Here is a 26,909-nt window from a genome sequence, read left to right as displayed (position 1 = left end):
CAGGCAGACAAATCATTACAAACATTTAGCAGCCAAGAAGAGGAGTAACAAAAGTCCGAAATAGCGATAAAATGTATCACTTACCTTTGATGATCTTCATATGGTTGCACTCCGAAGACTCCATGTTACACAATAAATGTTTGTTTTGTTCAATAATGTCCCTGTTTATGTCCAAAAACCTCCATTTGTTGGTGCGTTTTGTTCAGCAATCCATTGGAACAAAGCGCAGTCACAACAGACAGACAAAAAATCAAAAAAGTACAATAAAAATTCGTAGAAACATGTCAAACGATGTTTAAAATCAATCCTCAGGTTGTTTTTGTCATAAATAATCAATAATATTTCAACCGGACAAAAGCTTCGTCAATAGAAAAGGAGAAACAAGAAAGGCGCGCTGGACTCATGTCTGGAAATTACCACTGTCCACTCATTTAAAGTGCTGTATCGCCCTAATTTTTCAGAGTAAAAGCCTGAAACAATGCCTAAAGACTGGCCACATGTAGAAGAAGCCATAGAGATCGTGAACTGGGCCCTAAGTCTTTGTGTGGTGAATAGGCTTTCAATGGAAAAACAGCCTTTCAAAATAATAGTACTTCCTGGATGGATTTCCCTCAGGTTTTTGCCTGCCATATCAGTTCTGTTATACTCACAGACATTATTTTAACAGTTTTGGAAAGAGTGTTTTCTATCCAAATCTACCAATTATATGCATATCCTAGCTTCTGGGCCTGAGTAGCAGGCAGTTTACTTTGTTCACGCTTTTCATCCAAAATTCCAAATGCTGCACCCTACCCTAGTGAAGTTAAACAAAGTAGCCACCCTTTGCCTTGATGACAGCTTTGTATACTCCTGGCATTCTCTCAACCAGCTTCACCTGGAATCCTTTTCCAACAGTCTTGAAGGAGTTCCCACACATGCTGAGCACTTGTTGGCTGCTTTTCCTTCACTCTGCGGTCCAACTCATCCCAAACCATCTCAATTGGGTTGAGGTTGGGTGATTGTGGAGGCCAGGTCATCTCTTGAACGTGCCGTTCTTGGCCAGCTCTCCTGCTATCTCTCCCAGAACGACCTTCTTGATCCTAATCAGTCAGGTTTCAAGACTGGGCATTCAACTGAGACTGCTCTTCTCTGTGTCACGGAGGCTCTCCGCACTGCTAAAGCTAACTCTCTCTCCTCTGCTCTCATCCTTCTAGACCTATCTGCTGCCTTTGATACTGTGAACCATCAGATCCTCCTCTCCACCCTCTCCGAGCTGGGCATCTCCGGCGCGGCCCACGCTTGGATTGCGTCCTACCTGACAGGTCGCTCCTACCAGGTGGCGTGGCGAGAATCTGTCTCCGCACCACGTGCTCTCACCACTGGTGTCCCCCAGGGCTCTGTTCTAGGCCCTCTCCTATTCTCGCTATACACCAAGTCACTTGGCTCTGTCATATCCTCACACGGTCTCTCCTATCATTGCTATGCAGACGACACACAATTAATCTTCTCCTTTCCCCCTTCTGACAACCAGGTGGCGAATCGCATCTCTGCATGTCTGGCAGACATATCAGTGTGGATGACGGATCACCACCTCAAGCTGAACCTCGGCAAGACGGAGCTGCTCTTCCTCCCGGGGAAGGACTGCCCGTTCCATGATCTCGCCATCACGGTTGACAACTCCCTTGTGTCCTCCTCCCAGAGTGCTAAGAACCTTGGCGTGACCCTGGACAACACCCTGTCGTTCTCCACTAACATCAAGGCGGTGACCCGATCCTGTAGGTTCATGCTCTACAACATTCGCAGAGTACGACCCTGCCTCACACAGGAAGCGGCGCAGGTCCTAATCCAGGCACTTGTCATCTCCCGTCTGGATTACTGCAACTCGCTGTTGGCTGGGCTCCCTGCCTGTGCCATCAAACCCCTACAACTCATCCAGAACGCCGCAGCCCGTCTGGTGTTCAACCTTCCCAAGTTCTCTCACGTCACCCCGCTCCTCCGCTCTCTCCACTGGCTTCCAGTTGAAGCTCGCATCCGCTACAAGACCATGGTGCTTGCCTACGGAGCTGTGAGGGGAACGGCACCTCCGTACCTTCAGGCTCTGATCAGGCCCTACACCCAAACAAGGGCACTGCGTTCATCCACCTCTGGCCTGCTCGCTTCCCTACCTCTGAGGAAGCACAGTTCCCGCTCAGCCCAGTCAAAACTGTTCGCCGCTCTGGCACCCCAATGGTGGAACAAGCTCCCTCACGATGCCAGGACAGCGGAGTCAATCACCACCTTCCGGAGACACCTGAAACCCCACCTCTTTAAGGAATACCTGGGATAGGATAAAGTAATCCTTCTAACCCCCCCCCCCCCTTTAAAAGATTTAGATGCACTATTGTAAAGTGGTTGTTCTACTGGATATTATAGGTGAATGCACCAATTTGTAAGTCGCTCTGGATAAGAGCGTCTGCTAAATGACTTAAATGTAAATGTATAAGATGCAGCACTCCATCACTCTCCATGGTCAAATAGCCCTTACACAGCCTAGGGGTGTGTTTTGGGTCATTGTCCTGTTGGAAAAACAAATGATAGTCCCACTAAGCGCAAACAAGATGGGATGGCGTGTCACTGCAGAATGCTGTGGTAGCCATGCTGGTTAAGTGTGCCGTGAATTCTAAAGTTTCTGATAGTGTCACCAGCAACCACACATGCAGAGATCATCCGTTCACCTACCCTGCATCTCACAAAGACATGACGGTTGGAACCAAAAATCTCACATTTGGACTCATCAGACAAAAATAACAGATTTCTACTGGGCTAATGTCCATTGCTCGTATTTCTTGGCCCAAGCAAGTCTCTTCTTATTGGTATCCTTTAGTAGTGGTTTCTTTGCAGCAATTCGACCATGAAGGCCTGATTCACTCAGTCTCCTCTGAACAGTTGATGTTGAGATGTGTCTGTTACTTGAACTCTGTGAAGCATTTATTTGGGGTGCAATCTGAGGTGCGGTTAACTCTAATGAACTTATCCTCTGCAGCAGAGGTAACTCTGAGTCTTTCTTTCCTGTGGTGGTCCTCATGAGAGCCAGTTTCATCATAGCGCTTGATGATTTTTGCGACTGCACTTGAAGAAACTTTCAAAGTTCATGTCTTAAAGTAATGATGGACGGTCATTTCTCTTTGCTTATTTGAGCTGTACTTGCCATAACATGGACTTGGTCTTTTACCAAATAGGGCTATCTTCTGTATACCACCCCTACCTTGTCACAACACAACTGATTGGCTCAAACCTATTAAGAAGGAAAGAAATACAAATTAACTTTTAACAAGGCGACCTGTTAATTGAAATGCATTCCAGGTGACTACCTCATGAAGCCGGTTGAGAGCATGCCAAGAGTGTGCAAAGCTGTCATCAAGGCAAAGGGTGGCTACTTTGAAGAATCTCAAATATAAATATATTTTGATTTGTTAAACACTTTTTTGGTTTCTACAGTACATGACTCCATACACGTTATTTCATAATTTTGATGTCTCCACTATTATTCTACAATGTATAAAGTATTAAAAATAAAGAAAAACCATTGAATGAGTAGGTGTCCAAACGCTTTACTGGTACTGTATATATTATATATACAGTATATATTATATATGTAGTATATATTTTAGATTTTTTTCACTGCAACAGCCAAGTGCTGTTAAGTGCTGTTATACTTATTTCCCTCATTAAAATGCAAATCAATTTAGAACATTTTTGACATGCGTTTTTCTGGATTTTTTTGTTGTTATTCTGGATTTTTTTGTTGTTATTCTATCTCTCACTGTTCAAATAAACCTACCATTAAAATTATAGACTGATCATTTCTTTGTCAGTTGGCAAACATACAAAATCAGCAGGGGATCAAATACTTTTTTCCCCTCACTGTAGACGTGTTGAAATATCTTCACACCTAGAATAAATACCCCCAGTCTTTTGTCATAACAGTCAGGGTTAGGGCATGGCTTCATCTTCATCATTAGGTGAGTCAGTGTGCCACTGGAAATTGTATTTAGTAGCCTACTGTAGATTATGATATACACTGAGTGTACAAAACATTAAGGATGTGCTCTTTCAATGACATAGACTGACCAGGTGAATCTCGGTGAACGCTATGATCCCTTATTGACATCACATTTTTAAGCCTTGAGACATGGCATTCAGAGTGTTAATGGCAAGACAAAAGATTTAAGTGCCTTTGAACGGTGTATTGTAGTAGGTGCCAGGCGTATCGGTTTGTGTCAAGAACTGCAATGCTGGTGGGGTTTTCACGCTCAACAGTTTCCCGTGTGTATCAAGAACGGTCTACCACCCAAAGGACATCCAGCCAACTTGACACAACTGTGGGAAGCATTGGAGTCAACATGGGCCAGCATCCTTGTGGAACGCTTTCGACACCTTGTAGAGTCCATGCCCCGACGAATTGAGGCTGTTCTGAAGGCAAAAGGGGAGGTGCAACTCAATATTAGGAAGGTGTCCTTAATGTTTTTTACACTCAGTGTATATACTGTATATATATTGCCTCCTAATATTGTACAATCAGTGTGTCGCTTCATTGGCCTGGGCTATTGTTTGTTTGAATTCAAGACCAGATTGATTTCAGTTTGTCAGTGTCAGAGTAGCCACTAATTTCGGTCATTTCTGTGGTATTAAAAAAGATTCAGCTAATGTCTTCTGTCATGTAAATTACACAGAATTGCATGAAATGCAAAAATACTGTTATTAAAAAAACCTGTTCAACCTCTCTTTCGTATCGTCCGAGATCCCTAAAGATTGGAAAGCTGCCGCGGTCATCCCCCTTTTCAAAGGGGGTGACACCCTAGACCCAAACTGTTACAGACCTATTTCCATCCTGCCCTGCCTATCTAAAGTCTTCGAAAGCCAAGTTAATAAACAGATCACTGACCATTTCGAATCCCACCGTACCTTCTCCTCTGTGCAATCCGGTTTCCAAGCCGGTCTCGGGTGCACCTCAGCCACGCTCAAGGTACTAAACGATATCATAACCGCCATCGATAAAAGACAGTACTGTGCAGCCGTCTTCATCGACCTGGCCAAGGCCTTCGACTCTGTCAATCACCGTATTCTTATCGGCAGGCTCAATAGCCTTGGTTTTTCTAATGACTGCCTCGCGTGGTTCACCAACTACTTTGCAGACAGAGTTCAGTGTGTCAAATCGGAGGGCATGTTGTCCGGACCTCTGACAGTCTCTATGGGGGTACCACAGGGTTCAATTCTTGGGCCCGACTCTTTTCTCTGTTTATATCAATGATGTCGCTCTTGCTGCGGGCGATTCCCTGATCCACCTCTACGCAGACGACACCATTCTGTATACTTCTGGCCCTTCCTTGGACACTGTGCTAACAAACCTCCAAACGAGCTTCAATGCCATTCAACACTCCTTCCGTGGCCTCCAACTGCTCTTAAAACGCTAGTAAAACCAAATGCATGCTTTTCAACCATTCACTGCCCGCACCTGCCCGCCCGACTAGCATCACCACCCTGGACGGTTCCGACCTAGAATATGTGGACAACTATAAATTCCTAGGTGTCTGGTTAGACTGTAAACTCTCCTTCCAGACTCATATTGAACATCTCCAATCCAAAATCAAATCTAGAATCGGCTTTCTATTTCGCAACAAAGCCTCCTTCACTCATGCCGCCAAACTTACCCTAGTAAAACTGACTATCCTACCGATCCTCGACTTCGGCGATGTCATCTTCAAAATAGCTTCCATTACTCTACTCAGCGAACTGGATGCAGTCTATCACAGTGCCATCTGTTTTGTTACCAAATCACCTTATACCACCCACCACTGTGACCTGTATGCTCTCGTTGGTTGGCCCTCGCTTCCTACTCGTCGCCAAACCCACTGGCTCCAGGTCATCTATAAATCTATGCTAGGTAAAGCGCCGCCTTATCTCAGTTCACTGGTCACGATAACAACACCCACACGTAGCACACGTTCCAGCAGGTATATCTCACTGATCATCCCCAAAGCCAACACCTCATTTGGCCGCCTTTCCTTCCAGTTCTCTGCTGCCAGTGACTGGAACGAATTGCAAAAATTGCTGAAGTTGGAGACTTTTATTTCCCTCACCAACTTTAAACATTAGCTACCTGAGCTGCTAACTGATCGCTGCAGCTGTACATAGTCCATCTGTAAATTGCCCACCCAATCTACCTACATCATCCCCATACTGTTTTTATTTTATTTACTTTTCTGCTCTTTTGCACACCAGTATTTGTACCTGCACATCATCATATGCTCATTTATCCCTCCAGTGTTAATCTGCTAAATTGAAAATTATTCGCTCCTACTGCCTATTTATTGCCTACCTCCTCATGCCTTTTGCACACACTGTATATAGATTTTCTTTTTTCTACTGTGTCATTGACTTGTTTATTGTGTTATTGGCTTGTTTATTGTTTACTCCATGTGTAACTCTGTGTTGTTGTCTGTGTCACACTGCTTTGCTTTATCTTGGCCAGGTCGCAGTTGTAAATGAGAACTTGTTCTCAACTAGCCTACCTGGTTAAATAAAGGTGAAATAAAAAAATAAAAAATAAAAAAGCCCTGGGGCCTATGATTTCTTAATGTCTTTTCTCCACAAAAGAAGCAGAGATGAAAACTTTACTGATGTCAACAAGATTGAAGCATTAATTTTACCAATTTATGATATTATTTTGGTGAGCAAGGGGTTTACTAGTCTTCTAGGCCAACATAAAGTATAATAACAGAAGAGAAGCTGCATGTATCTAATTCTAGTCAAGTTGACTAACAAATAGCCTACCAAAAAAATCCTGCACCCACTGCCCCCAAAATATTTCTGCTGTCTCTGACTGTAGCATACAGTACATCTATTTTCTATATTAGCTGGTTAGAGTCAGGAGCCTCAGATTTTCACTTTATCACATAGTCGGGCAGTTGTGGATAGATTATTAGCAATTGCGGGTTGGTACAGATGAACAAACAGCTAATCCGTACACCACTAACGCACATACAGTTGAGGTCATTGCCAAGGTATGTCTCCCAAATGAAATTTTTGTTTGTGCAGTGTTTCCCCTAGGATTTTTTTTGCAGTGACGGCAAGGGAAGAGTGTGTGGGGGGGGGGCATTGCTACTAGCGTAAGCGCAATGACATGCTAGCTGTCCCATAGACTTCCAGTCACTGAGCCAACGACTATCCATTTAAAAGCATGTCTCGGAAGAAATAAATATTTTTTTCAGGGGTGGCAACAATTTAGCAGAGGTGGGCTACCACTGCTGAATGAAAAGAGTGGATACACTGGTGTGGTACAGGAAAAAAATCTATATTCTTTACACCAAATAAAGGACACAGAATGCAGCAGAAATGCCTTCATAACTCCACAATAACAGGGTCGTTCTACGAAAAGAGTGCCATTTGATATTTTAAGTATAAATCGTGCCCGAATATTGCGTTTTCAAACCACTGTTATATCTATTTAATATAGACAACCTGGAGAATTCAATAATGTTTTTAATAAAAGCTTGCTAAAGTGCCAGAATTCAGCATTTTGAATCCATTAACCCTGTGTCACTTCTAGGAAGATTTTAACCCACTTAGTCCCAAAATGTTTTACCATAATTTTAAAGCACCAGTTATTTTGTTGCTTTGACAAAGTTATTTCTGAATATTAGAATATTATTATTTATTTCATGTGATTAGTGATTCATTTACATCTGTCACTAATTTTAAGGTCAACCGTATCATTTTAATATGGTGAAACTATTCCTTTGAAAATATAGTTTTTAAGAAACATTGAACATCTAACAGTCAAATCAAAGAGTAAAAGGAATAGTTCTACTATTTTTTTTTGCCATTTTCTGATGATTTGTGGTGGAAAACTGAGCTTGTTGAGCATAACACGTCAACCCTGTTCCCCATAGATAGACAGGCTAGAAATATTGAGACAATTTCATTTTTTTGTGAAGCTTGCATTCAATTGCCACTCCCTGTTGCACACAACAAGCTTCCATTCCCCCTGTCACAAGGGGATCTGTGGCTGATTTAAGAAGAAATCGTCAATCTTGTTAGAGTCACCCCTGTTGCCGTCACCCCTGTTGCCGTCACCCCTGTTGCCGTCACCCCTGTTGCCGTCACCCCTGTTGCCGTCACCCCTGTTACCTTTTTGGGCACTTAATAGGAACTTACTATAGTAATTTTTTATTTAACCTCTTGAGATGGGAAAGTTTAAGTTGAACATGTGCTCTTTATGACAGAATGTTAAAATTAGGTAAAATCAAAAGTTTTTTTGGACCAAGTTACACTTCTCAAAAGGCACTGAATTGGTGGAACGACCCAACAATATTTAAGCACCTTACATGGAGAACTTCTTATGAACTTTTTGAGCTGCATACCAGTGCCCTGGACTTTGAACCCAAAGTAAATCTCCAACAGAAGCACATTTCCACATCCCTTGTGGAAAGAAACAGTTACTACCAATAAGTCACAGCATTATGTGACTCTGAAAAAAGTACAAATTAAATATGAGAAACCTGATGTTGCTCACAATTTAAAAAAATATAATCCATCCATCTGATAAACTACAAAAACAAACATTTCTGATAAAGTACTGTATAAGTAAACTCATTCAAAAAATATGCACCACAACGTACTCTCTAGTTGCAGACTAATGAGGGAATCCCAACTCACCAGAGTCCAGGAGGACTTTGAGTCCTGGAGATGTGAGTCCTGGTTCTCCACTGAGTCTCTTGGACTGGGGCACCATACTGAGAGGTCCATTGCTCTCTCCCCGGGGCCCAAGGCCTGTTCACCTCAGAGGGGATAGCACTGTACTCTGAGCCCAGGCGGTCTCTACTCACTCTACCCCTCTCCTCCTGACTCTGCCACCCTCCACCCAGCCTGTGCCATGCACCGGTCCAGAGCCCCTGTGGCCTTTGCTCCCCTCTAAGCCAACACAAACCCTATGAAGGAAATTTACCCCAGACCTGAGCCTTAAAACGCTTACATACCCATTTGAGGGCTTTGAACCACCATGGTGAGCTCAAAACAGGCACTAGAAAGCAAAATGTCAAAATGTGCGTAGACTCATAAACAACCTTTAGGAGACCTAAATTGTATGAAGCAAGAGTCTTTGAAGAAATTGATCAGACTTGTGTGTAAGGTCATACTAAATTAAATTACACCCTTTAGCAACATGGAAAAACAGTACAATTCAGAAAAACGAGCAAAGGATGCTAGGTCTAAATGTCATTGGATGTTATTTTCTACATAACTTGTGGTTAAGATAAAATAAATGATTCTCTTTTTTCAGTTAAATCAGGTTGGAAATTAACGTAAAATATGCCCCATAATGTGTAGTTTGCCCTGCCATGGCCTGTTTGTATCAAAGCTGCAGTGGCAAACTCTTTTCATGGACAAAGCAGAAATTTCCAAAGAAGTTCAGATGATATGTCAGCCATGTTAGAACTCCTACTACACTCACATTGCCTAATTTAGACAGAAAAATGGCTGGTTTAGCACACAACTATTAAACTGACTGTACATATCTAGGCCTATATGGAAACGTATAGCCTATTGGGTTTGTGATCAAATAATGCAGTAAGAAGTATGAGCCAGTTACAGTAAGTAGAATTTCAGTAAAGCACACATCAAATTAAGTTTGCTGAGGAAACTGACTAACGTTTTCATGCACCCACAAAAGGAAACCAACACATTGCCTTGCCGAGCTCAGTTAATGTGAACTTTAGAACGGCACATACAGACACCAGATTTGGTTTTGTTTTCATTTTGAATGTGTCACTTGCATGTGGAGGTACTTTTGTTACTGCACCCATGGGACTGTATCCTTATTTGTGGATCAGAACATGCTGACTGCAATGCTTAGGGGTCTGACGCTGTCAACAACAATAAGCTCCTTCTATTGCACTCTATTGGTCATTTATGGTGTTTTACACCTAATAGTGTAATTAACACATTAATAATACTGTTCTCTTACATCCAGACACATACAGCATATAATATTCAGTTACAGCTAGACACTGAGGGTAAAGACAAGTTTGCGCTGCCTTATCAACAGGCGTCGCTGTAGAAGACCTGTTATCATCCTTGACTCATTGGCCACTAAGATGGTTAGAGAGCACCTTGGCTAGCGGTAATCTTATTTCCTGACATTTATGTACTGCTCCACATCAAAGTGCCTAGCAATGTGCTTTGCAAAGATTGTGTTCAGTTCAGGAGCCAATCCTATGGCAAAACATCCCATGAGCTGGGATTAAGTCGTTTTAAACATCAAATAGTGGGTCACCAGTGGTGTAAAGTACTTAAGTAAAAATACTTTCAAATACTACTTGAGTAGTTTTTGGGGGTATCTGTACTTTACTATTTATATTTTTGACAACTTTTGCTTTTACTTCACTACATTCCTAAAGAAAATAATGTACTTTTTACTCCATACATTTTCTCTGACACCCAAAAGTACTCTTACATTTTGACAGGAAAATGGTCCAATTCACACACTTATCAAGAGAACATCCCTGGTCATCCCTACTGCCTCTGATCTGGCGGACTCACTAGGCACAAATGCATTAAGGCAACCCCCCGCACCTCTCTGATTCAGAGGGGTTGGGTTAAATGCGGAAGAAACATTTCAGTTGAAGGCTTTCAGTTGTACAACTGACTAGGTATCCCCCTTCCCTTCCCTTTGTTTGTAAATTATGTCTGTGCCCCTGTCTATCCGTCAAAACAAATTAAAAAATTACATTGTACTGTATGATTTGCTTAATATAAGGAATTTGAAATGGTTTAAACCTTTACCTTTACTTTTAATACTTAAGTACATTACACTTTTACTAAAGTAGTATTTTACTGCGTGACTTTCACTTTTACTTGTGTCATTTGCTGTTAAGGAATGTGCTAAATAGTTGTGTGCTTAAAAAAAAAAAAAAAAAAAAAAAAGGTATCTTTACTTTTACTCAAGTATGACAATTTAGTACTTTGTCCACCACTGTGGGTCGCCAACAAAAAAGTAAACAATAGACTATAGAGAAAATGCACCCCCATGACATAACATTTGGCTGCAAGTAGCCTAGATGTTAAAACGCGTATTCTTCAATTCAAGGGGTAAGTTACATTTCAATGGGTTTGTCTTCAATGCCAAATTGTCATTCAAGACAAAACATTTCTTAAGTAAAAGCTAGCAACATTGTATGTCTACTAAGCTTTATGAGTAAGATTGTGTGATATTGTAGCTGTGGCTATAAACATTAACTGAAAGTATGCTATAATCCATTGCCACCCTAGCCCACTCTTTGCATCCATAACGTCAGACAAACTAGAGGCAATCCTAACCTAAAGAACGTTATATGTATAAATATATGTATGTATATTTAATCACCCTACAATTTAGAGCTTGATGAGCGACAGCTAAGCTGCTCATCAGAAGTCTTTAAAAAAAAACGTTATTTATACTAACTAGAGCTAGCTTCTTACAGTCAGTTTATTGTATGCCTGCTACGTTAGGTAAGGCTAAACCCGATAACGTTACCGTGTCGCCTAAGCTAACGTTACATATAGCTAGCCTAGTCAAACGTGAGATTCGCACTGAAGGCTCAATGAAAAACCTACTGTTTAAACCTACTGTTTCGCAGAGAACTGCAGCTTATCAACTTTACCGGCGAGAGTAGCCTGGTACTTGAATTACATACCGTTTGCAGACAGTCATTTGGCAGCCGGCGTCAGTTATTTCTCACCGTGGCAGTTCACCTCAACTCGAGCCTCGACGTCGTTGGCTCGTCTCGCGGCGCTGTGATCTTAACCATATGACCACGCAAAACGGTGCTTTCACGTGATACAATGTAACAGTTTCTATCTACTTGCGTTTTACCCGTACAATGTATCAATTTGAGAAATTACACACAGACGCGCTTTTACAATCTAACCTTGTATTATTTTTCATTATTATCACACCATATTGTGCATGCAGGCCTATAGGCTACCAAACATAACATGACTCGTTCTTTTCAATGCAGAGAAATGCGCAATTCAAACAATTATACCAGTGAAGAGAAGTGGCCCATGCAATCTCCTCGATAATTGTGTGTGAATTACAAGCGTTCATTCATCAAGTGATATTAATTTCAACAAAAATAAAACGAGGATCATTTTATTTGGTGGTCCAATTCTCTGTTCCATTTGGATGTTGCCTCCAAGCTAATTGGGTGAACTGAGTGACATGTTCTAATATTTGACCTTGTTGTGATTTTACTCTGCTCTGGTTAACTTCAGGTATTCACGTTTCGTTTGTCCTTCACTTCCTCTCTTGTGTATAGACCCATATCATTCCTTTGGTGACTTTGATTTATAGGCCTGTGCATGAGGCCTGTGCATGAGAAACGAATGTTTGTTCAAAAGTCGGTCAGTTGTGTATCCCTCGATACACATACTCCTGTTTTACATATGTCATTCCCAATCTCAGGTGTTTTAAAGTGGCCTATGACTGCATTATAATCAATCAAAAATATTATGAAACCCACACTCTTGAAGGCAAAAAAAAATTGCAAGCAATAACACCACCAAAGGTTAAAGATTTGAAGACTATGCAAATTATGCATTTTTTTTGTGGGCCTTCCTTTGAGCTACAAGTTTATAGCGCAGCCTACATGTTTGAATTATACATTGTAATACAAAATTACATCCCTCACTCTGTATTTTAATCTTCCCTGCTCTTAAAGGCCCAATGCAGCCGTTTTTATATCAATATCAAATCATTTCTGGGTAACGATTAAGTACTTAACTGTCAAATATTTCCATTTAGCAAAGAAACTATACTGAACAAAAATATAAACTCAACATTAAACAATTTCAACAATTTTACTGATTTACAGTTCATATTGAATTGAAATGAATTAATTAGGCCCTAATCTAGCAATGGGTGGGCCTGGGAGGGCATAGGCCCACCCACTTGGGAGCCAGGCCTAGCCAATGAGAACAGGTTTTTTCCCACAAAAGGGCTTTATTGCAGATAGAAATACTCCTCAGTTTCATCAGCTGTCCAAATTCTCTAAAACGACATTGGAGGTTTCTTATGGTAGACAAACTAACATTCAATTCTCTGGCAACAGCTCTGGTGGACATTCCTGCAGTCAGCATGTCAATTAATTGCTCCCTCAAAACTTGACACATCTGTGGCATTTTAGAGTGGTCTTTTATAGTCTCCAGCACAAGGTGCACCTGTGTAATGATCATGCAGTTTAATCAGCTTCTTGATATGCCACACCTGTCAAGTGGATGGATTATTGTGGCCAAGGTGAAATGCTCACTAACAGGGATGTAAACAAATTTGTGCACATTTGATAGAAATATGATTTTTGTGCATATGTAAAATTACTGGGATCTTTTTTCCATCTCATGAAACATGGGACCAACACTTTACATGTTGTATTTATATTTTTGTTCAGTATATTTCTCAAGCAAGAATTTCGCTAGGACTGCCTGGGAGTGGTCTGAGGGGGGAGGGGAAAACTGAAAACTAGCTGTTATTGGCAGGGAGGTTTGGAATTCTCTTTGTTACTGCTCTATTAAATTTACCGCATGTGGATGTCACAATGGGAAGCCGAAACGCCTGCTCATTCAAAGCTGCTGATTAGAAAGTCCTGTGTAGATTTTGTTTTCTAACAGAAACTATCAGGAAATTACACAGATCAAATTTTTTGAGTGTTAGTTTCATTAGTGGAAATTCTGCAGCACTGGGCCTTTAAAGAAAAGGATGAATGAATTACAATGTTGGGAGAAAAACAGTTATTCCAGTGTTGTTTCAATGATGCTGAAAGACACACATCAGTCATGCAAGACATGTAAACCACATCAAACTCCAAAATAACTATTTCACTTATGTAACCAGCTTTCTGATCATCACTCGTCTTGATCGTTTTTGCCCTTGTTAATCTGTGGCTTCTCTGCCAGTTTCTCAGATGTGGGGACATCATCTGGCTTCGCCTCATCTGCTGTAGTTGTGGGCTGCTGCAGGGTCTCCTGCTTGCCGACCCCGCTTGCAACAACAGGGGCAGCCTTTTTCTTGTCTGTGGTTTTTGGCACAGCATCAGTTTTGTCCTCCATCTTCTTTTCTTCTTTCTTCTTCCCCTCCTTTTCCTCTGGTGGCTTCTGGAGGATTACGGAATCTAAGGAAACACACACACACACACACACAGGTGAAGAAATTCACAAAGCTGCTTCCAGAGGAAGGACATTACTTATGTTTAACCACTGACTCAATCACCAAAAAGTCCATCCAAAACAACTTCACTAGTTTGGTGGTGAAGAAATCAACCTAACTAGATTTTTTTCCCTAACCTCAAACATGACTTGTTGTGATAGTGCTTACACTTTTGACTCAAAAAGGATAAACATGATGATGATGCTATCCGCTCCTTCTGAAGGTGATAAACTGACACCATGAAGTGAGAGAAGTCCTAGTCTCTTGTGACAGACTGTTATGCCAGATCTGGGTTCTGAGATTAGATAATTACTCTGTACACTGTTTTAACTTAGTAGTAAGTTTATATTTTTTTCATTGAGAAGTGTGGCCTAATTAAAGGTGTAGCCTAATATTCGTATTTGTTCACATTAAAAGCTTTTTGTGTTAAGTATTTTCTTGCACACATTATTGTGGACAGCTGTCCCCTCACCCTTTCGCTTCTGCATTTTCTTCCCAGTGACTGACTTCCTCCTCTCTGTTGGGGTGGTAGGTCTGCTTTTAGACCCAATGATCACGTTCCCATCAGCATCGGTCAAATAGGAGGTCACTCCCAAGTCCCCTTTGCCTTCTGTTACAACCAACTGGCAAATGGAAAAGGTTTTAGGGTTTACACGCACGCGCACACAGGCGCACACAGGCGCACACACATATACTTTGCACACAGAATTTCCCTAGCTACTTTTAAAACTAGTCTTGTGAATAAAAAGGTTTCATTTCATCAAGCCATCTTAAAAAAAATGGTCTCTACTTCAAAGACATTGTTGGCATTTGAGGTTACTTACCAGACTGCAAAGCTTTCCTAATGTGATTTATAGGCCAACAAATTAAATGTCACTAAAACGTCTTCTGAGAAGAGGGCTGCAAAAAACATGTCGACAACAAATGTTGTTCCAGGATCACATGGTATTATTGCTGGTGTAATAAGATATTGATCATGTTTACTTGTGCATGGACAATTTTTTTGTATTAATGCTTTGGGGTTTAGTGTGTCTGAAAACAGAGAGCAACATGTTTTACCACATAGAATAGTCTACTGAAAAAAAAAAGAGTACAACACTTGAGATACTGTAGGTGATTGGAACCTGGGCCTGCATTCATAAAGCATCTCAGATCAGTTTAGCCTCTTAGACTATAATGAATATGAACGATTGGGAACTGATCCTAAATCAGCACTCATACTCTTTATGAATATAGGCCCTGATATTCTTGTTTCAGACCACTGGCCAACCCAATTCCTGGTCTCTCCACATGTTTGAGTTATGTGACAGGCTACTCTCATTATATTCTGGTGACTTAACCCATTGTTTGTTTTAATGTCATTGCGATCACATTGCCTGGGTCTAATGTCCATCTTTTCCAGTCAGTGAATATAAAAATGGTGTCCCAGACTGGCACACACGCTAAATATATGACTAAGACTTTTCCCATTCAGCACCAATAACAAGCTCACGTGTGTGTGAGTTGCTGATAAGATGCTCCTTTCCTTTATCATGAGGGCTTGGTGCACTGTTACATCACATCATAGACCGTATGTAGCAGTAGATTATTCTGCATCCCAAATGGGACCCTGTTCCCTATTTATTGCACTACTTTTGACCAGGGCCCATAGAGCTCTGGTTAAAAATAGTGAACTATATAGGGAATAGGCTGCTATTTGGGACGCAGATCATTTAATGTCCTACTAGTGGTGAATCCTTGATGAGAAAACATCTAATGAACAAAAACATGGTGGGTGTCTGAGGGTGATTTGTGCTTACAAACACACAGTACAGAGAAATGTGATGGGAGGAAGAATGCACAGTAGAAGTGTGTGTGGACAGAGTGCAGTTGGTTGAGTGTATTGAGAGACAACGCATATGGTACAAAGCAGCAGGGTTGTCAAGCTCAAATCCCCAAGGGCCACAGACCCAGGTCTGAATCAGCAACTTATTAAAAGGTAACACATAAAAATCAGCCGGTGTGCGCGTCGTCAAGGAGTTGAGTTTGACTCTCTTGCGTAAGGTGCTTGTGTATGTTCAGACTGAGGGATTGCATTGCTCCTTGGTGATAGATGCCTTCATGGTCTTCGGAGACAAGAGGACCATCAGACAATATCAGACAAGTGACCAGAAGAGAATGGTGAACAGGAGACTGAAGCAGGGAGTGAAGAGTGGAGGAATAGAATGGAGAATGAAGAGTGGGGTGCCGTACAGAGGGAACAAAACACAGTGAGACAACAGAGGAGGAGGTGGTGAGGGAATACATGCTCCATTTTATTAGTCCTTCTCATAAGACATGGGAAAGAGGAAGTGATGTCATAATCATTACTGAGACAGAGGAAGTGATGTCATAATCATTACATAGTGGCAGAGGAAGTGATGTCATAATCATTACTGAGTGACAGAGGAAGTGATGTCATAGTCATTACTGAGTGACAGATGAAGGGATGCCATAATCACTGCGTAGTGACAAAGTAAGGGATGTCATAATCACTACTAAGTGACAGGGGAAGTGATGTCATAAATCAGAGAAAGGGATGCCATAATCACGACATAGCGGCACATGGAGTGATGTAATAACACTACTGAGTGACATATGTGGTGACATCATACTCAGTAAACAGTGATTGTGAATGAAAAAACACAGGATCTGTTAAAATTCCACATGACAGAAAAAAATCTTCCTTTCTCTGTGCTTATAGAGCATCTATTCACTTCCTTACTTTTTAAACTCTTGCATGGCACATACAGTAATAACCTTTGAGTAAGCTAATAAGGTTTCCAGCATCACAGTCCTTTTTAGACAATACTAGATGGCCAACCTTTTAGTTTTAAGTCTGTTGCAGTAAATTCATTTGAATTAACATGAAATGTGTCTTTACATGCCTTTTTAGTGTGTCAATACTTAGTAAAATATAGCAAAATATTGTAATACATGGGGGACTTTTATAAATGTATAACTGTACTCATCGTAGTGTCAAAATAAAGGATGATTGGATCTAAAGTATTGTGTTTATGTTTTTTGTAATTCTATAAAATGCTGAAACAGTTCTCAGATTTTGCTCTGAACCTTTGGGCATTTCATGCTCAGAGTAAAACGATACACCTTTTCAAACTAGAGTTAAATACTGTATAGACTACCATAAAAACCATCTCAAACCAATGCTCAGGACTCTGTATCCCTTCCTTCTTTTTTCTTTGTCTTTTTCTATGTATTTGTATACATAATATTTACGCAAAGATTGAGGTCTTCCTTATTTCTTGCCGGCCTTCTTTCTTTCTCCCTTATTTCTTGCTGTCGGGGCTGAAGACACTTACGGTGAAGTCGGCGCTCTCTGTGCCGTACTTGTTCTTCACCAGGATGCTGTACTTGCCCGAGTCTGTCGTGTTCACCGTGGTGATAGTGAAGCTGGCGTACTTGCCCGCCTCGAACTTCATGACGTAGTGGCCATCAGACACAATCTCCCTCTCGTTCTTCAGCCAGACGACCTCAGGCAGGGGTTCGCCCGAAATGTTACAGGTCAGGTTCAGGGCCTGAGAGAGAGAGACAAGATCACACATAATAAGGTGCGTCCGAAATGGCACCCTATACTAGCACCCTATATAGCATACTACTTTTGACCAGAGTCCTTCCTTATATAGTGTAGGACTTTTGACCAGAGCTCTGATTAAAAATAGTCGTGATCAAGTCTGCAATGAGTCCCAGGCCAGTATGGGACCATGGACATACAGTACATATACAGACAGACAGACACAGATCCATCCAGACATGGTTACCTTTAACTCCTGTATGGTGACGACATCAGGCAGGCCTCCTGCCACGCGAGCACGATCTGGAACAAAGAGCACCAAATTAGACCACTGACCTCAGATCACTTTGAAAATATCAGTACCCACTACAATACTGAGAGCAGCCCTCTCATCCCCATCTAATAACGTGTGTGTGTGTGTGTGTGTGTGTGTGTGTGTGTGTGTGTGTGTGTGTACACTTACTTCTCTCTGCAATAGCGGCCGCTCTGAAAATGGAAGAGACAGAACATTAATGGAAGAACAAAGATAAGAGAAACAAATCCAGAGAATGTGTTTAGACTGGAGCCAGGAAGTGTGTCTAAGTAAAGGCTTCATCTGTCTGCCCACTTCCCTATGCCCTTACTCAAAGCCTGTCAGAGACTGCTATATAAACATACATGCACAGAGAGTGTGGCTTGGCAGACAGAGAGGAACACCAAAGATAGCAATCACATGAAAGGAAGGATTGATGCAGAGTACCCAGCAAACCAAAACTGGTTCTGTGAATGTTCCCAGAACATTTCCTTTAGTTGTGGAAATGGTGTTAGAACATTACGCCCAAAAGTTCTAGTAACACAACGTGTCCAGTTGTGCTGATGATTATACAATGTTTCCATTAGGGTGCACAGAACATTCCTCTGATGTTGCAAGAATGTTAACAGAACATATTTTTTATGTTCTTTAAAAGTTCGCAAAACATTTCATTAGGTTGTGGGGGACATTGAAGAGTTGTGGGGGTTGTGGGGGGGAACAAATGTGAGAATGTGCATAGATGTTGCAAGAATTCTCACATACATCTTTATGTATTCTTTAAAGGTTTCTGAAATATCCTATTTAGGTTTTACCCAGCACTTTGGCACTTCAGCAAGTCTTTATTCAGAAAAAAAATATCTGATTTATTGAATTTTCCATGTGGTCTATATGACATTTCATGACATTTCTACCTTTAGATTTTGTGGCATTGAGAAAATCAAGATATCAGACAGGGGAGGTGATATAAATAATACTCTGAGCCAAAGAGAATGTTTTGGGATTTTCACCCACCAGACATTATTCCCCCATGAAATGCCCATGCATGTTATGTTGTAAATGTGAACATGAATTAATGCGCATACCTTCAGATTATTATTATTTTTTTTTTATTGAACCTTTATTTAACTAGGCGAGTCAGTTAAGAACAAATTCTTATTTACAATGACGGCCTAATTGGGCCAATTGTGCGCCGCCCTATGGGACTCCCAATCACGGCCGGTTGTGATACAGCCTGGATTAGATTAGGCTGACATTTTGTTCTTGCACTGTACCCAATGATTTATGAAAACTTACTTATCCTCACTGTGGTTTTACAGGACTTGTTAAATGCGTTTTATGTACACACATTGTTATATTTGGTAACACTTGCTTATTTTCCCTCGACTCCAACCCCATTCGATGCATTGAACAGATGTGGGTGGAGCAATGTCTACAAACACTCACAAAAGCTCTGACGGAGGCCTTGAGGCCGATACGTAAAGCTTAATGAAGAGCAGTGATACTAGCAAGAGCAGCGTGCGGGTTTCTTCTATTTTCTCATGTGGTCTATATTAAAAAGGCACTTCATTTAATATAAAAGGCTTTTAAATTCAATACTAATGCACAATTTGTACTTACAATATCAAAAGGCACTCTTTTTGTGGAATGGCCTTAACATTAGCAGAACATTCCAGTTTTCTCAGAACCACTTGTATTAAATTCAGACATAATTGCTGACGTTTGTGAAGGGAACGTTATCGTAACAATCATGTTATAACATCACACTATAACTTTATGAAAGTCTTGTGGGAATGTTCCCTGAATGCTATTTGGGATGTTTAGGAATGTTTCTGTAATGTTTTTTTTCAGAACCTATTCAATTGAATCCAGACATAATTGCTGAAGTATGTTCAGGGAATGTTTTTTGGAACCCATGTCATGTCACAGAATAGCCTTATGAGACCATTGTAGAGATATTCCCTGCTTGTTGTTATGGGTGTTCTAAATAACATATCCATCAACATTAGCAGATCATTCCTGTAATGTTTGCTCAGAAACACTTCCATTGCTCCCTCATTTTGTTGCGGCAGTATGTTTCTAAGAACATTATTGGAACGTTGTGTTATTACATTGTGTTATCGCGCACCTAATGAGAACATTATGGGGTAGTTTTTACACATGCTATGCACAACATTTTGGTGACTGTGAGGAGAACATTACAAGGATATTTCACTTCAAACATTTCCTTAAAAAAATATTTGGTGATCAAAAACATTCTTAGAATGTTTGTGGGACGTTTTCATCCCAATGTTAGCTCATACCCTAACTAGAACTTCTTTGGAATGTTAGCTAATGTCCTGGGAATGTTCTGGGTTTGCTGGGTACTTAATGGCATGCCACATCCACAACATGTAGAAGAGCTGGCAAATACAATGGGGGAAAAGGGTGTATAAATATCTACTAATTTGAGCTAACTTACTTGAGCCTCTGGAATTCTGCATATGCGTCATCAAATGCTGCAAGAAAAGAGGAGGTGAGTATACCTATCAAAGCATTGGTGAAGGAACTAGAGCCGCTAAATTCCATGTAGATGTCAAAATGAGTGCACTATATAGGAAATAGGGTGCCATTTGGAACTCAGCCGTCGTCTCACCCTGGCCAGACAGCTCTACAGTCCTCTTCAGACCGCCCTTTCCATCATGGAACTCGATGGCGTATTTGCCCTTGTCTTTCTCTGTGGGCTCTGTGATCTGTAGCCACAGCTGCTCTCCCACCACACCACTCTTAATGCGGTCTGTGAAGGCTATCGCTGCATCCCTATTAGAGAGAAAAACAGCTGACTGACATACACACACGTATAGGCTGCATCTCACAGGCGACGCACACCTGACAGTTGAATGTACATGCAAACACACACGCACGAACACACACGCGCACATTCAGGCACGCACACACGTGCGCACAAACATTCACACACACACACACACACACACATACACACACAAGTAAGGAGACTACACACTTGTGGTGCCAGGTGACCTGGAGTGCCTCGTTGTAGTAACTGACAAAGGAGTAGAGTCTGATGCCCTCGTCTGTGCTCTGGATCTTCAGTGCAGTGGAGGAGTTGGCTAGGGAACGTTACAGAGATGTTACACAGTCTTACGTTACAGAGATGTTCCACAGTGCAGCGTCACAGAGGTGTTCCACAGTGCAACGTCACAGTGCAACGTCACAGAGATGTTCCATAGTGCAACGTCACAGTGCAACGTCACAGAGATGTTCCACAGTGCAACGTCACAGAGATGTTCCACAGCGCAACGTCACAGTGCAACGTCACAGAGATGTTCCACAGTGCAACGTCACAGAGATGTTCCACAGCGCAACGTCACAGAGATGCTCCACAGTGCAACGTCACAGAAATGTTACACAGTGCAACGTTACAAAGACGTTATAAAGTGCAGCGTTACAGAGGCGTTACACAGTGCAACGTTACACAGAGCAACTTTACAGAGGAAGACTTTATGGATGTCTTGAACCCAAGTTCAACTTTAGTTGATGGGTTTACCACTGCAGTGAGACACATGTACTTACCAATATTACTGAACACTTCATTCATCAAGTCTCTGAAACCTGGAGGACAGAAATGTAAATATGATGAGGCCTTGTTGACGCTTTACTGCACACACAATGAGGTATGGCTTTGAGGGGTTAGTCACCTTGTTCTGTCAGATTCAACGTGGATGTGTCCTGCCCTCTGTCATCCTTCAGAACAATCTCATAGACACCGGCATCCTTCTTTGAGATCTATAAGAGAAGGCTAGGTTTGAGACAGACATCATTTTGCAAATGAAGAAAATTCAACTCTCAAGCGAAAAGGCAAGCTTTTCTCCCCTGCTATGGGTGCTGCAGGACACACATTTATTTGACACAAAAGCAAAAAAGCATTCTCAAAACAGCAAAACCAAGAAGATGATCACTTAAGGTGACAAAAAAGATCACGCTGATCCCAACTTTTAGTATTCTCCAGATAAGGTCCTCGAGGGAATTGTCTAGGTCTGTCGCTACAGCTGCAGGAGGAGCATCACGCTGTAATAGGACACATGTGACATGTTTACATACTGCACCGCTAAGGCACGATGCGTGTCACACGTGCACACACTGTGCCACTTTTTGATGACACGCACGTTGGACTACACACAGAGACGAGTGGTGTGTTTGGCTGAAGACTAGGTAGACAGATGTCGGGTGGAAAACAGGTGAATTACAAAAGGACATGATATACTGTAAAAGACATGAAACAGATTTTATAAAACACATTAAAAAGGGGTAGACTCAGCGAAATGATGTTGCCGCGAGCAGCACCGCAGATATTGAGATGAGCGAGTTGCACGGCCTCACTCTCACACACAATATCTGCGCATGTGCACGGGTTCGCTTCACTCTGTTTACAGTGTGGTAGCCCAGGCACCAAAACAGCAGAGAAGTTGAGGCTCGCGCTTCACAGCTCTTAGTTGTTAAGGAAATTGACCCACTGTGCAGTTTCCTTTCTGCATCTACGTCAGTCTACCTTTAATACAGACAACAATGGTTGAGACACGGTGTGTTAGAGGAAAAATGTTGAATCGTGTCGAAATATGCTGTAATTTAGTAAGAAATAATAAATGGGGGGGGGGGGTTAGAATTGAAGAGGTTTTATACAAATGTAAGTAAGGATCGGTTAGATGCTGTAACTGGAAAAGACAGAGAAATTGTGATTAATATAATTAAGAAAGCGATATTAAGACAGTAATGGACGATCAGAGTAAGACAAAACTTTTCACAAGGTCGCAACCCCTTCAGAACGACTTCTGCTCAACTTTCTCCACCGTCTTGCAGCCAGAAGATAGCATCCACGTTGTGTGAGGAACCCATATATTTATGATATATGAACATATAGACAGAGATGTGCAATGATGATACAGTCATACACAGTTGCAAACAAACAGCACATGGACTGTATAATGATGTGTAGAACATATTACAAAAACATTCAATACACACAGTATGTTCATACATGTGCAGCATATTGAAAATATTATATTTTCCAACCTTTATGTAGTCTACTGTATAGAAGGGCCATTCATATAGCCTAGAGTAATGTGCAAAACAATATTATTAACCCTCTAAAGACAGGTATTGTGCCGTATGGTCTTATACTGCTGCATAAGAGGCTTGTGGTACCGTATATATTTCTAATGTATGATGTGCATGAAATAACTGCAGAATCCCTCTCACCTGAGCAATCTCCAGTTTGAGCACTCCCTCGGTGAAGGTGAGTTTCTCATCTCCCTTGACCTCACGCCCATCCTTGTACCACAATGCAACAGTCTCTTTCTTTATGTTCCCAACCTGCAGAGGGTGACAGCGACAGATGGATAGAAATAGAGATAGACAGAGATAGGATGTTCAGGTCCACTTCCTTACTGCACACCGGTGGGTAACAAGCCATCTGGAGAGGCGTGTGAGCTGACCTAAGAAGAATTTTCCTAATACTGACATCCATTATCCAAGAGTTCCCTCTAACCCTGTTCCTCAGCATTCTCACCTTGCATTTCAGGATAACACAACATTCCGGGGTCACTTCATAACTCAGATACTCCACAAAGTGAGGACCTATGAAAAACAAGCCAGTGGGATTATTTCAATGATCAATTATGTTGCTATGATTTCTGACATTGTTCTATAAATCGAATATCTCACCGTATCACTACTCCGCTCATGACATATTTTCTTCATTTAAAAAGATCCCATACCTTGCTTTCTGTGCCACTCTTTGCGCATGAACGCAGACTCCTTCTGCAGCCCCTTGAACACTGGAAAAACACATCGCTCCTGATTAGGTGACAAAACTTTTACGTACAATCGCATTCATCTTTCATGTAATATAGTCACTATGATGTGTCTTGTACATTGACGTGGATATGATTTAAATCAGATACATTTGTTATTAATGTGTGCACAATAGTTTATGGTTTATAGTAAGCTTTTACTGCCCTCTAGTGAAATATGTTAAGATCTAACTTCTGAGCCATAGTGGGGCTGTTTTTTCTTTACAACAGAGGAGAGATAGCCTGGTCCCAGATCTGTTTGTGCTCTTGCTGACTCCACTGCTGTCCTTGTCGTGCCATGACAAAGACTGACATGGAGTTGGCACGATAGCTAAACTGACTGGCACTCAGGCGAGAGGAGAGAGTGACGGAAGATGATAGGAGGAGGAGAGAATGAGTGGCTGAGTTTATCCTACCATCTCCAATCAGCACCAGGCTGGACTGGTTGGTTGCTTTGCCATCCTGCAGCTGGAAGGTGAAGGTTCCCTCGTCCTCTGGGAGCAGAGACTCCATGATCATCTCAATCACCCCTGTGTCCTTGTTAAAGTTCATCTTGTATTTCTGGAAAGCAGGTCATGGGAAAAGCCTTTTTAGTCTGGTCTCAGAAACTTTATCGCAACAACAGAAATTACAGTAGATGTTATACATATGTAGGGAGCATAGGGTCGCAAATTGCAGGTTACTTTCCCCAAATTCCCAGGTTCTGCAGAAATGCCAGTTGGAGAATTCCTGCAATAAGCACAAAATCCAGGAAACCTCCAACCATGATTTCTGGAAATCCTGGTATTTTTTTTAAATGTATTTTATTTCTTTTTTTCACCCCTTTTTTCTCCCCAATTTAATGGATTCCAATTAGTAGTAGTTACAGTCTTGTCTCATCGCTGCAACTCCCGTACAGACTCAGGAGAGGCGAAGGTCGAGAGCCATGCGTCCTCCGAAACACAACCCAACCAAGCCGCACTGCTTCTTGACACAACGCCCATCCAACCCGGAAGCCAGCCACACCAATGTGTCGGAGGAAACACCGTACACCTGGCGACCGTGTCAGCGTGCACTGCGCCCGGCCCACCATAGGAGTCGCTAGTGCGCGATGAGACAAGGATATCCCTGCCAGCCAAACCCTCCCGGACGACGCTGGACCAATTGTGCGCAAATTGGGCCTCCCGGTCACGGCCGGCTGCGACAGGGCCTGGACTCGAACCCAGAATCTCTAGCGCCTTAGACCATTGCGCCACTCGGGAGGCCCCTAAACCTGGGAATTTTAACAACCCTAAAGGAGTGCATTTTGTTTCCAGTCCCAAAGCGGCTCAACATTAAGAGAGAGTTCAGTTATTTTGTTTCCATTCAGTGCCTACTTACCTCTCCCTGGGAGAGACTGTTGTCGTTAAACACATATTCTATTTTGCCATTAGCAGAGATCTTCTCAGCCTGCAGCCAGAAGCGAATTCTGCCCTTCTCCTGCAGCTCCACAGCCAGCTCTGTCTTTAATGGAATAACTAGACAGATCAAATGAGAAGGAGAGAGACAGAGAGGAGAGAAGGTGAAAAAGTGAGAGCAGGAACAGTGAGGAAAGAGTCATGCACAGAACAAACAGATAGGCCGCATCCCAAATGGCACCCTATTCCCTACACAGTGCACTACTTTTTCCCTCGGTCAAATGTGGTGCACTAAGGGAATAGGGTGCCATTCGGGATGCAGCCATAGAACAGGGTGTCTGAGTTTCTTACTGGGGAATTTGTGGTCATGGCTGAGCTCCAGCAGTTTCTTCAACTCTGTCAAAAAAGAAAAAAGACATGAAATAAATGAAATATTTATCGGAGATTAAGAAGTAGAAATTACACGGGAGCAATGAAGCTCTGCAACCCTCTTAACCTTCTAAGTTAGCTGCTTAAGTGATTACATGGTCAGGCTAGTACAGTGCTACAGTACCACAGACACACAGTTGGACTCACCCTCTGCTGAGAGAGTGTAGCTGGAGCAAGCACCGTCGGTGTGGGTGACAGCACAAGAGTAAATGCCGATGTCATCCTCCGCAGGCATATTGAAGGTGGCTTTGGACCTGAGGGGTAGACACAATGGCACCAGCACAATCAACATACTGAAGTACTTTAGATTACCTAATCTTCTTTCAAACTCACACACACACACACACACTCACTTCTCCCCACTGGTCGCCACAGTAATACGAGTATCGTCTGTGATCTCTTCGTAGTTCTTTGACCACACAAATTTGGAGTCTGGAGTCAGGTTGGAGCAGGCAAAGTTCATGGAGATCACTCCATCATCATCAACGTCCACAACAATCTCCGTAGTGCCTGAGAGGGAACAGACCTAAAGTCAAACACGGCTGGAGACTTAAAAACACATGCAAAAGGTGCAGTATGACTAAATGTATGAATATTTTTTACCACTAGAGGGATAGTTCACCCAAATTATAAAATGACCTTGTAAGCGGTCTATGTACAAGGTAGGACAGCAGTTTCCAGTTTCCCTGGCAGTAGCTGACACGGTTTCCAAATGCTAACGTTTAAGCATTTCTGGCACAAATCCCATTCAAGTCATGGGACAGATATTCACATTTATCATTCATCATGTTCAAATCATCTATAAGTGACTTTGGTGAGCTTCACAACACATTTGAGATACTTTCGAGTGATTTGGACATGATGCGAGAAAAATGTGAGTATCTGTCCCATTACTTGAATGGGATTTGAACCACAAATGCTCAAATGTTAGCATTTGGAAACAGTGCCGGGGAAATTAAACCTAGCTATGGATTGCTGTCATACCTTGTCCTAGACTGCTTACAGGGGTAAGGAAGCCAATATGTAAATTGGTGTTTGAGTGTTTGTACATTATCTGTATTTATACTTGGTTTTTCAACAGGAAAGAAAATAAATAGCTATGTGGGGAGGGGGTCTTTTTTATTTAACTTGTATTTCACCAGGGAGACACATTGAAACCTATGTCTCATTCACAAGCGTGCCCTGGAAACAACAGTCACATCAGCACAATTATATACAA

The 26,909-nt window shown here is 41.9% G+C and overlaps 2 protein-coding genes across 11 annotated transcripts in view; both read right to left on the bottom strand.

Moving 5' to 3' along the window:
• LOC115195788 (phosphatidate phosphatase LPIN2-like) overlaps positions 1 to 12,926 on the bottom strand; it is a 47,183-nt gene extending 34,257 nt beyond the window's left edge. The window contains exon 1 of one of the 2 annotated variants that reach the window (XM_029756039.1): positions 11,691 to 12,926. Coding sequence is in view for 1 of the 2 variants with exons in the window: in XM_029756038.1 (XP_029611898.1) it covers positions 8,677 to 8,766 (90 nt within the window). In the remaining variant the exon portion in view is untranslated. Of the gene's footprint in view, positions 1 to 8,676; positions 10,263 to 11,690 lie in introns of those variants that run through there. The other variant, XM_029756038.1, reaches the window with a different exon arrangement.
• A 338-nt stretch (positions 12,927 to 13,264) lies between these two features.
• myom1b (myomesin 1b) overlaps positions 13,265 to 26,909 on the bottom strand; it is a 35,033-nt gene continuing 21,388 nt past the window's right edge. For 5 of the 9 annotated variants that reach the window (XM_029756027.1, XM_029756028.1, XM_029756029.1 and 2 more), the window contains 18 exons: positions 26,044 to 26,200; positions 25,838 to 25,944; positions 25,613 to 25,657; positions 25,245 to 25,381; positions 24,302 to 24,446; positions 23,811 to 23,870; positions 23,603 to 23,670; positions 23,293 to 23,406; positions 21,735 to 21,822; positions 21,610 to 21,648; positions 21,041 to 21,146; positions 20,672 to 20,835; positions 20,498 to 20,534; positions 18,211 to 18,233; positions 17,995 to 18,050; positions 17,536 to 17,751; positions 14,670 to 14,820; positions 13,265 to 14,162 (listed from right to left, as the gene is read on the bottom strand). In XM_029756027.1, coding sequence (XP_029611887.1) covers positions 13,897 to 14,162; positions 14,670 to 14,820; positions 17,536 to 17,751; positions 17,995 to 18,050; positions 18,211 to 18,233; positions 20,498 to 20,534; positions 20,672 to 20,835; positions 21,041 to 21,146; positions 21,610 to 21,648; positions 21,735 to 21,822; positions 23,293 to 23,406; positions 23,603 to 23,670; positions 23,811 to 23,870; positions 24,302 to 24,446; positions 25,245 to 25,381; positions 25,613 to 25,657; positions 25,838 to 25,944; positions 26,044 to 26,200 — 1,979 coding nt within the window. In that variant the 3' untranslated portion in view covers positions 13,265 to 13,896. Of the gene's footprint in view, positions 14,163 to 14,669; positions 14,821 to 16,463; positions 17,752 to 17,994; positions 18,051 to 18,210; positions 18,234 to 20,497; positions 20,535 to 20,671; positions 20,836 to 21,040; positions 21,147 to 21,609; positions 21,649 to 21,734; positions 21,823 to 23,292; positions 23,407 to 23,602; positions 23,671 to 23,810; positions 23,871 to 24,301; positions 24,447 to 25,244; positions 25,382 to 25,612; positions 25,658 to 25,837; positions 25,945 to 26,043; positions 26,201 to 26,909 lie in introns of those variants that run through there. The other 4 variants (XM_029756033.1, XM_029756034.1, XM_029756035.1 and 1 more) reach the window with 2 other exon arrangements.

This window comes from Salmo trutta, chromosome 6 (genome assembly GCF_901001165.1).
Source record: "Salmo trutta chromosome 6, fSalTru1.1, whole genome shotgun sequence".
NCBI lineage: Eukaryota > Metazoa > Chordata > Actinopteri > Salmoniformes > Salmonidae > Salmo > Salmo trutta.
The sequence above is the reverse complement of the archived record's forward strand: the minus strand, read 5'-3'. Positions and strand labels throughout refer to the sequence as shown.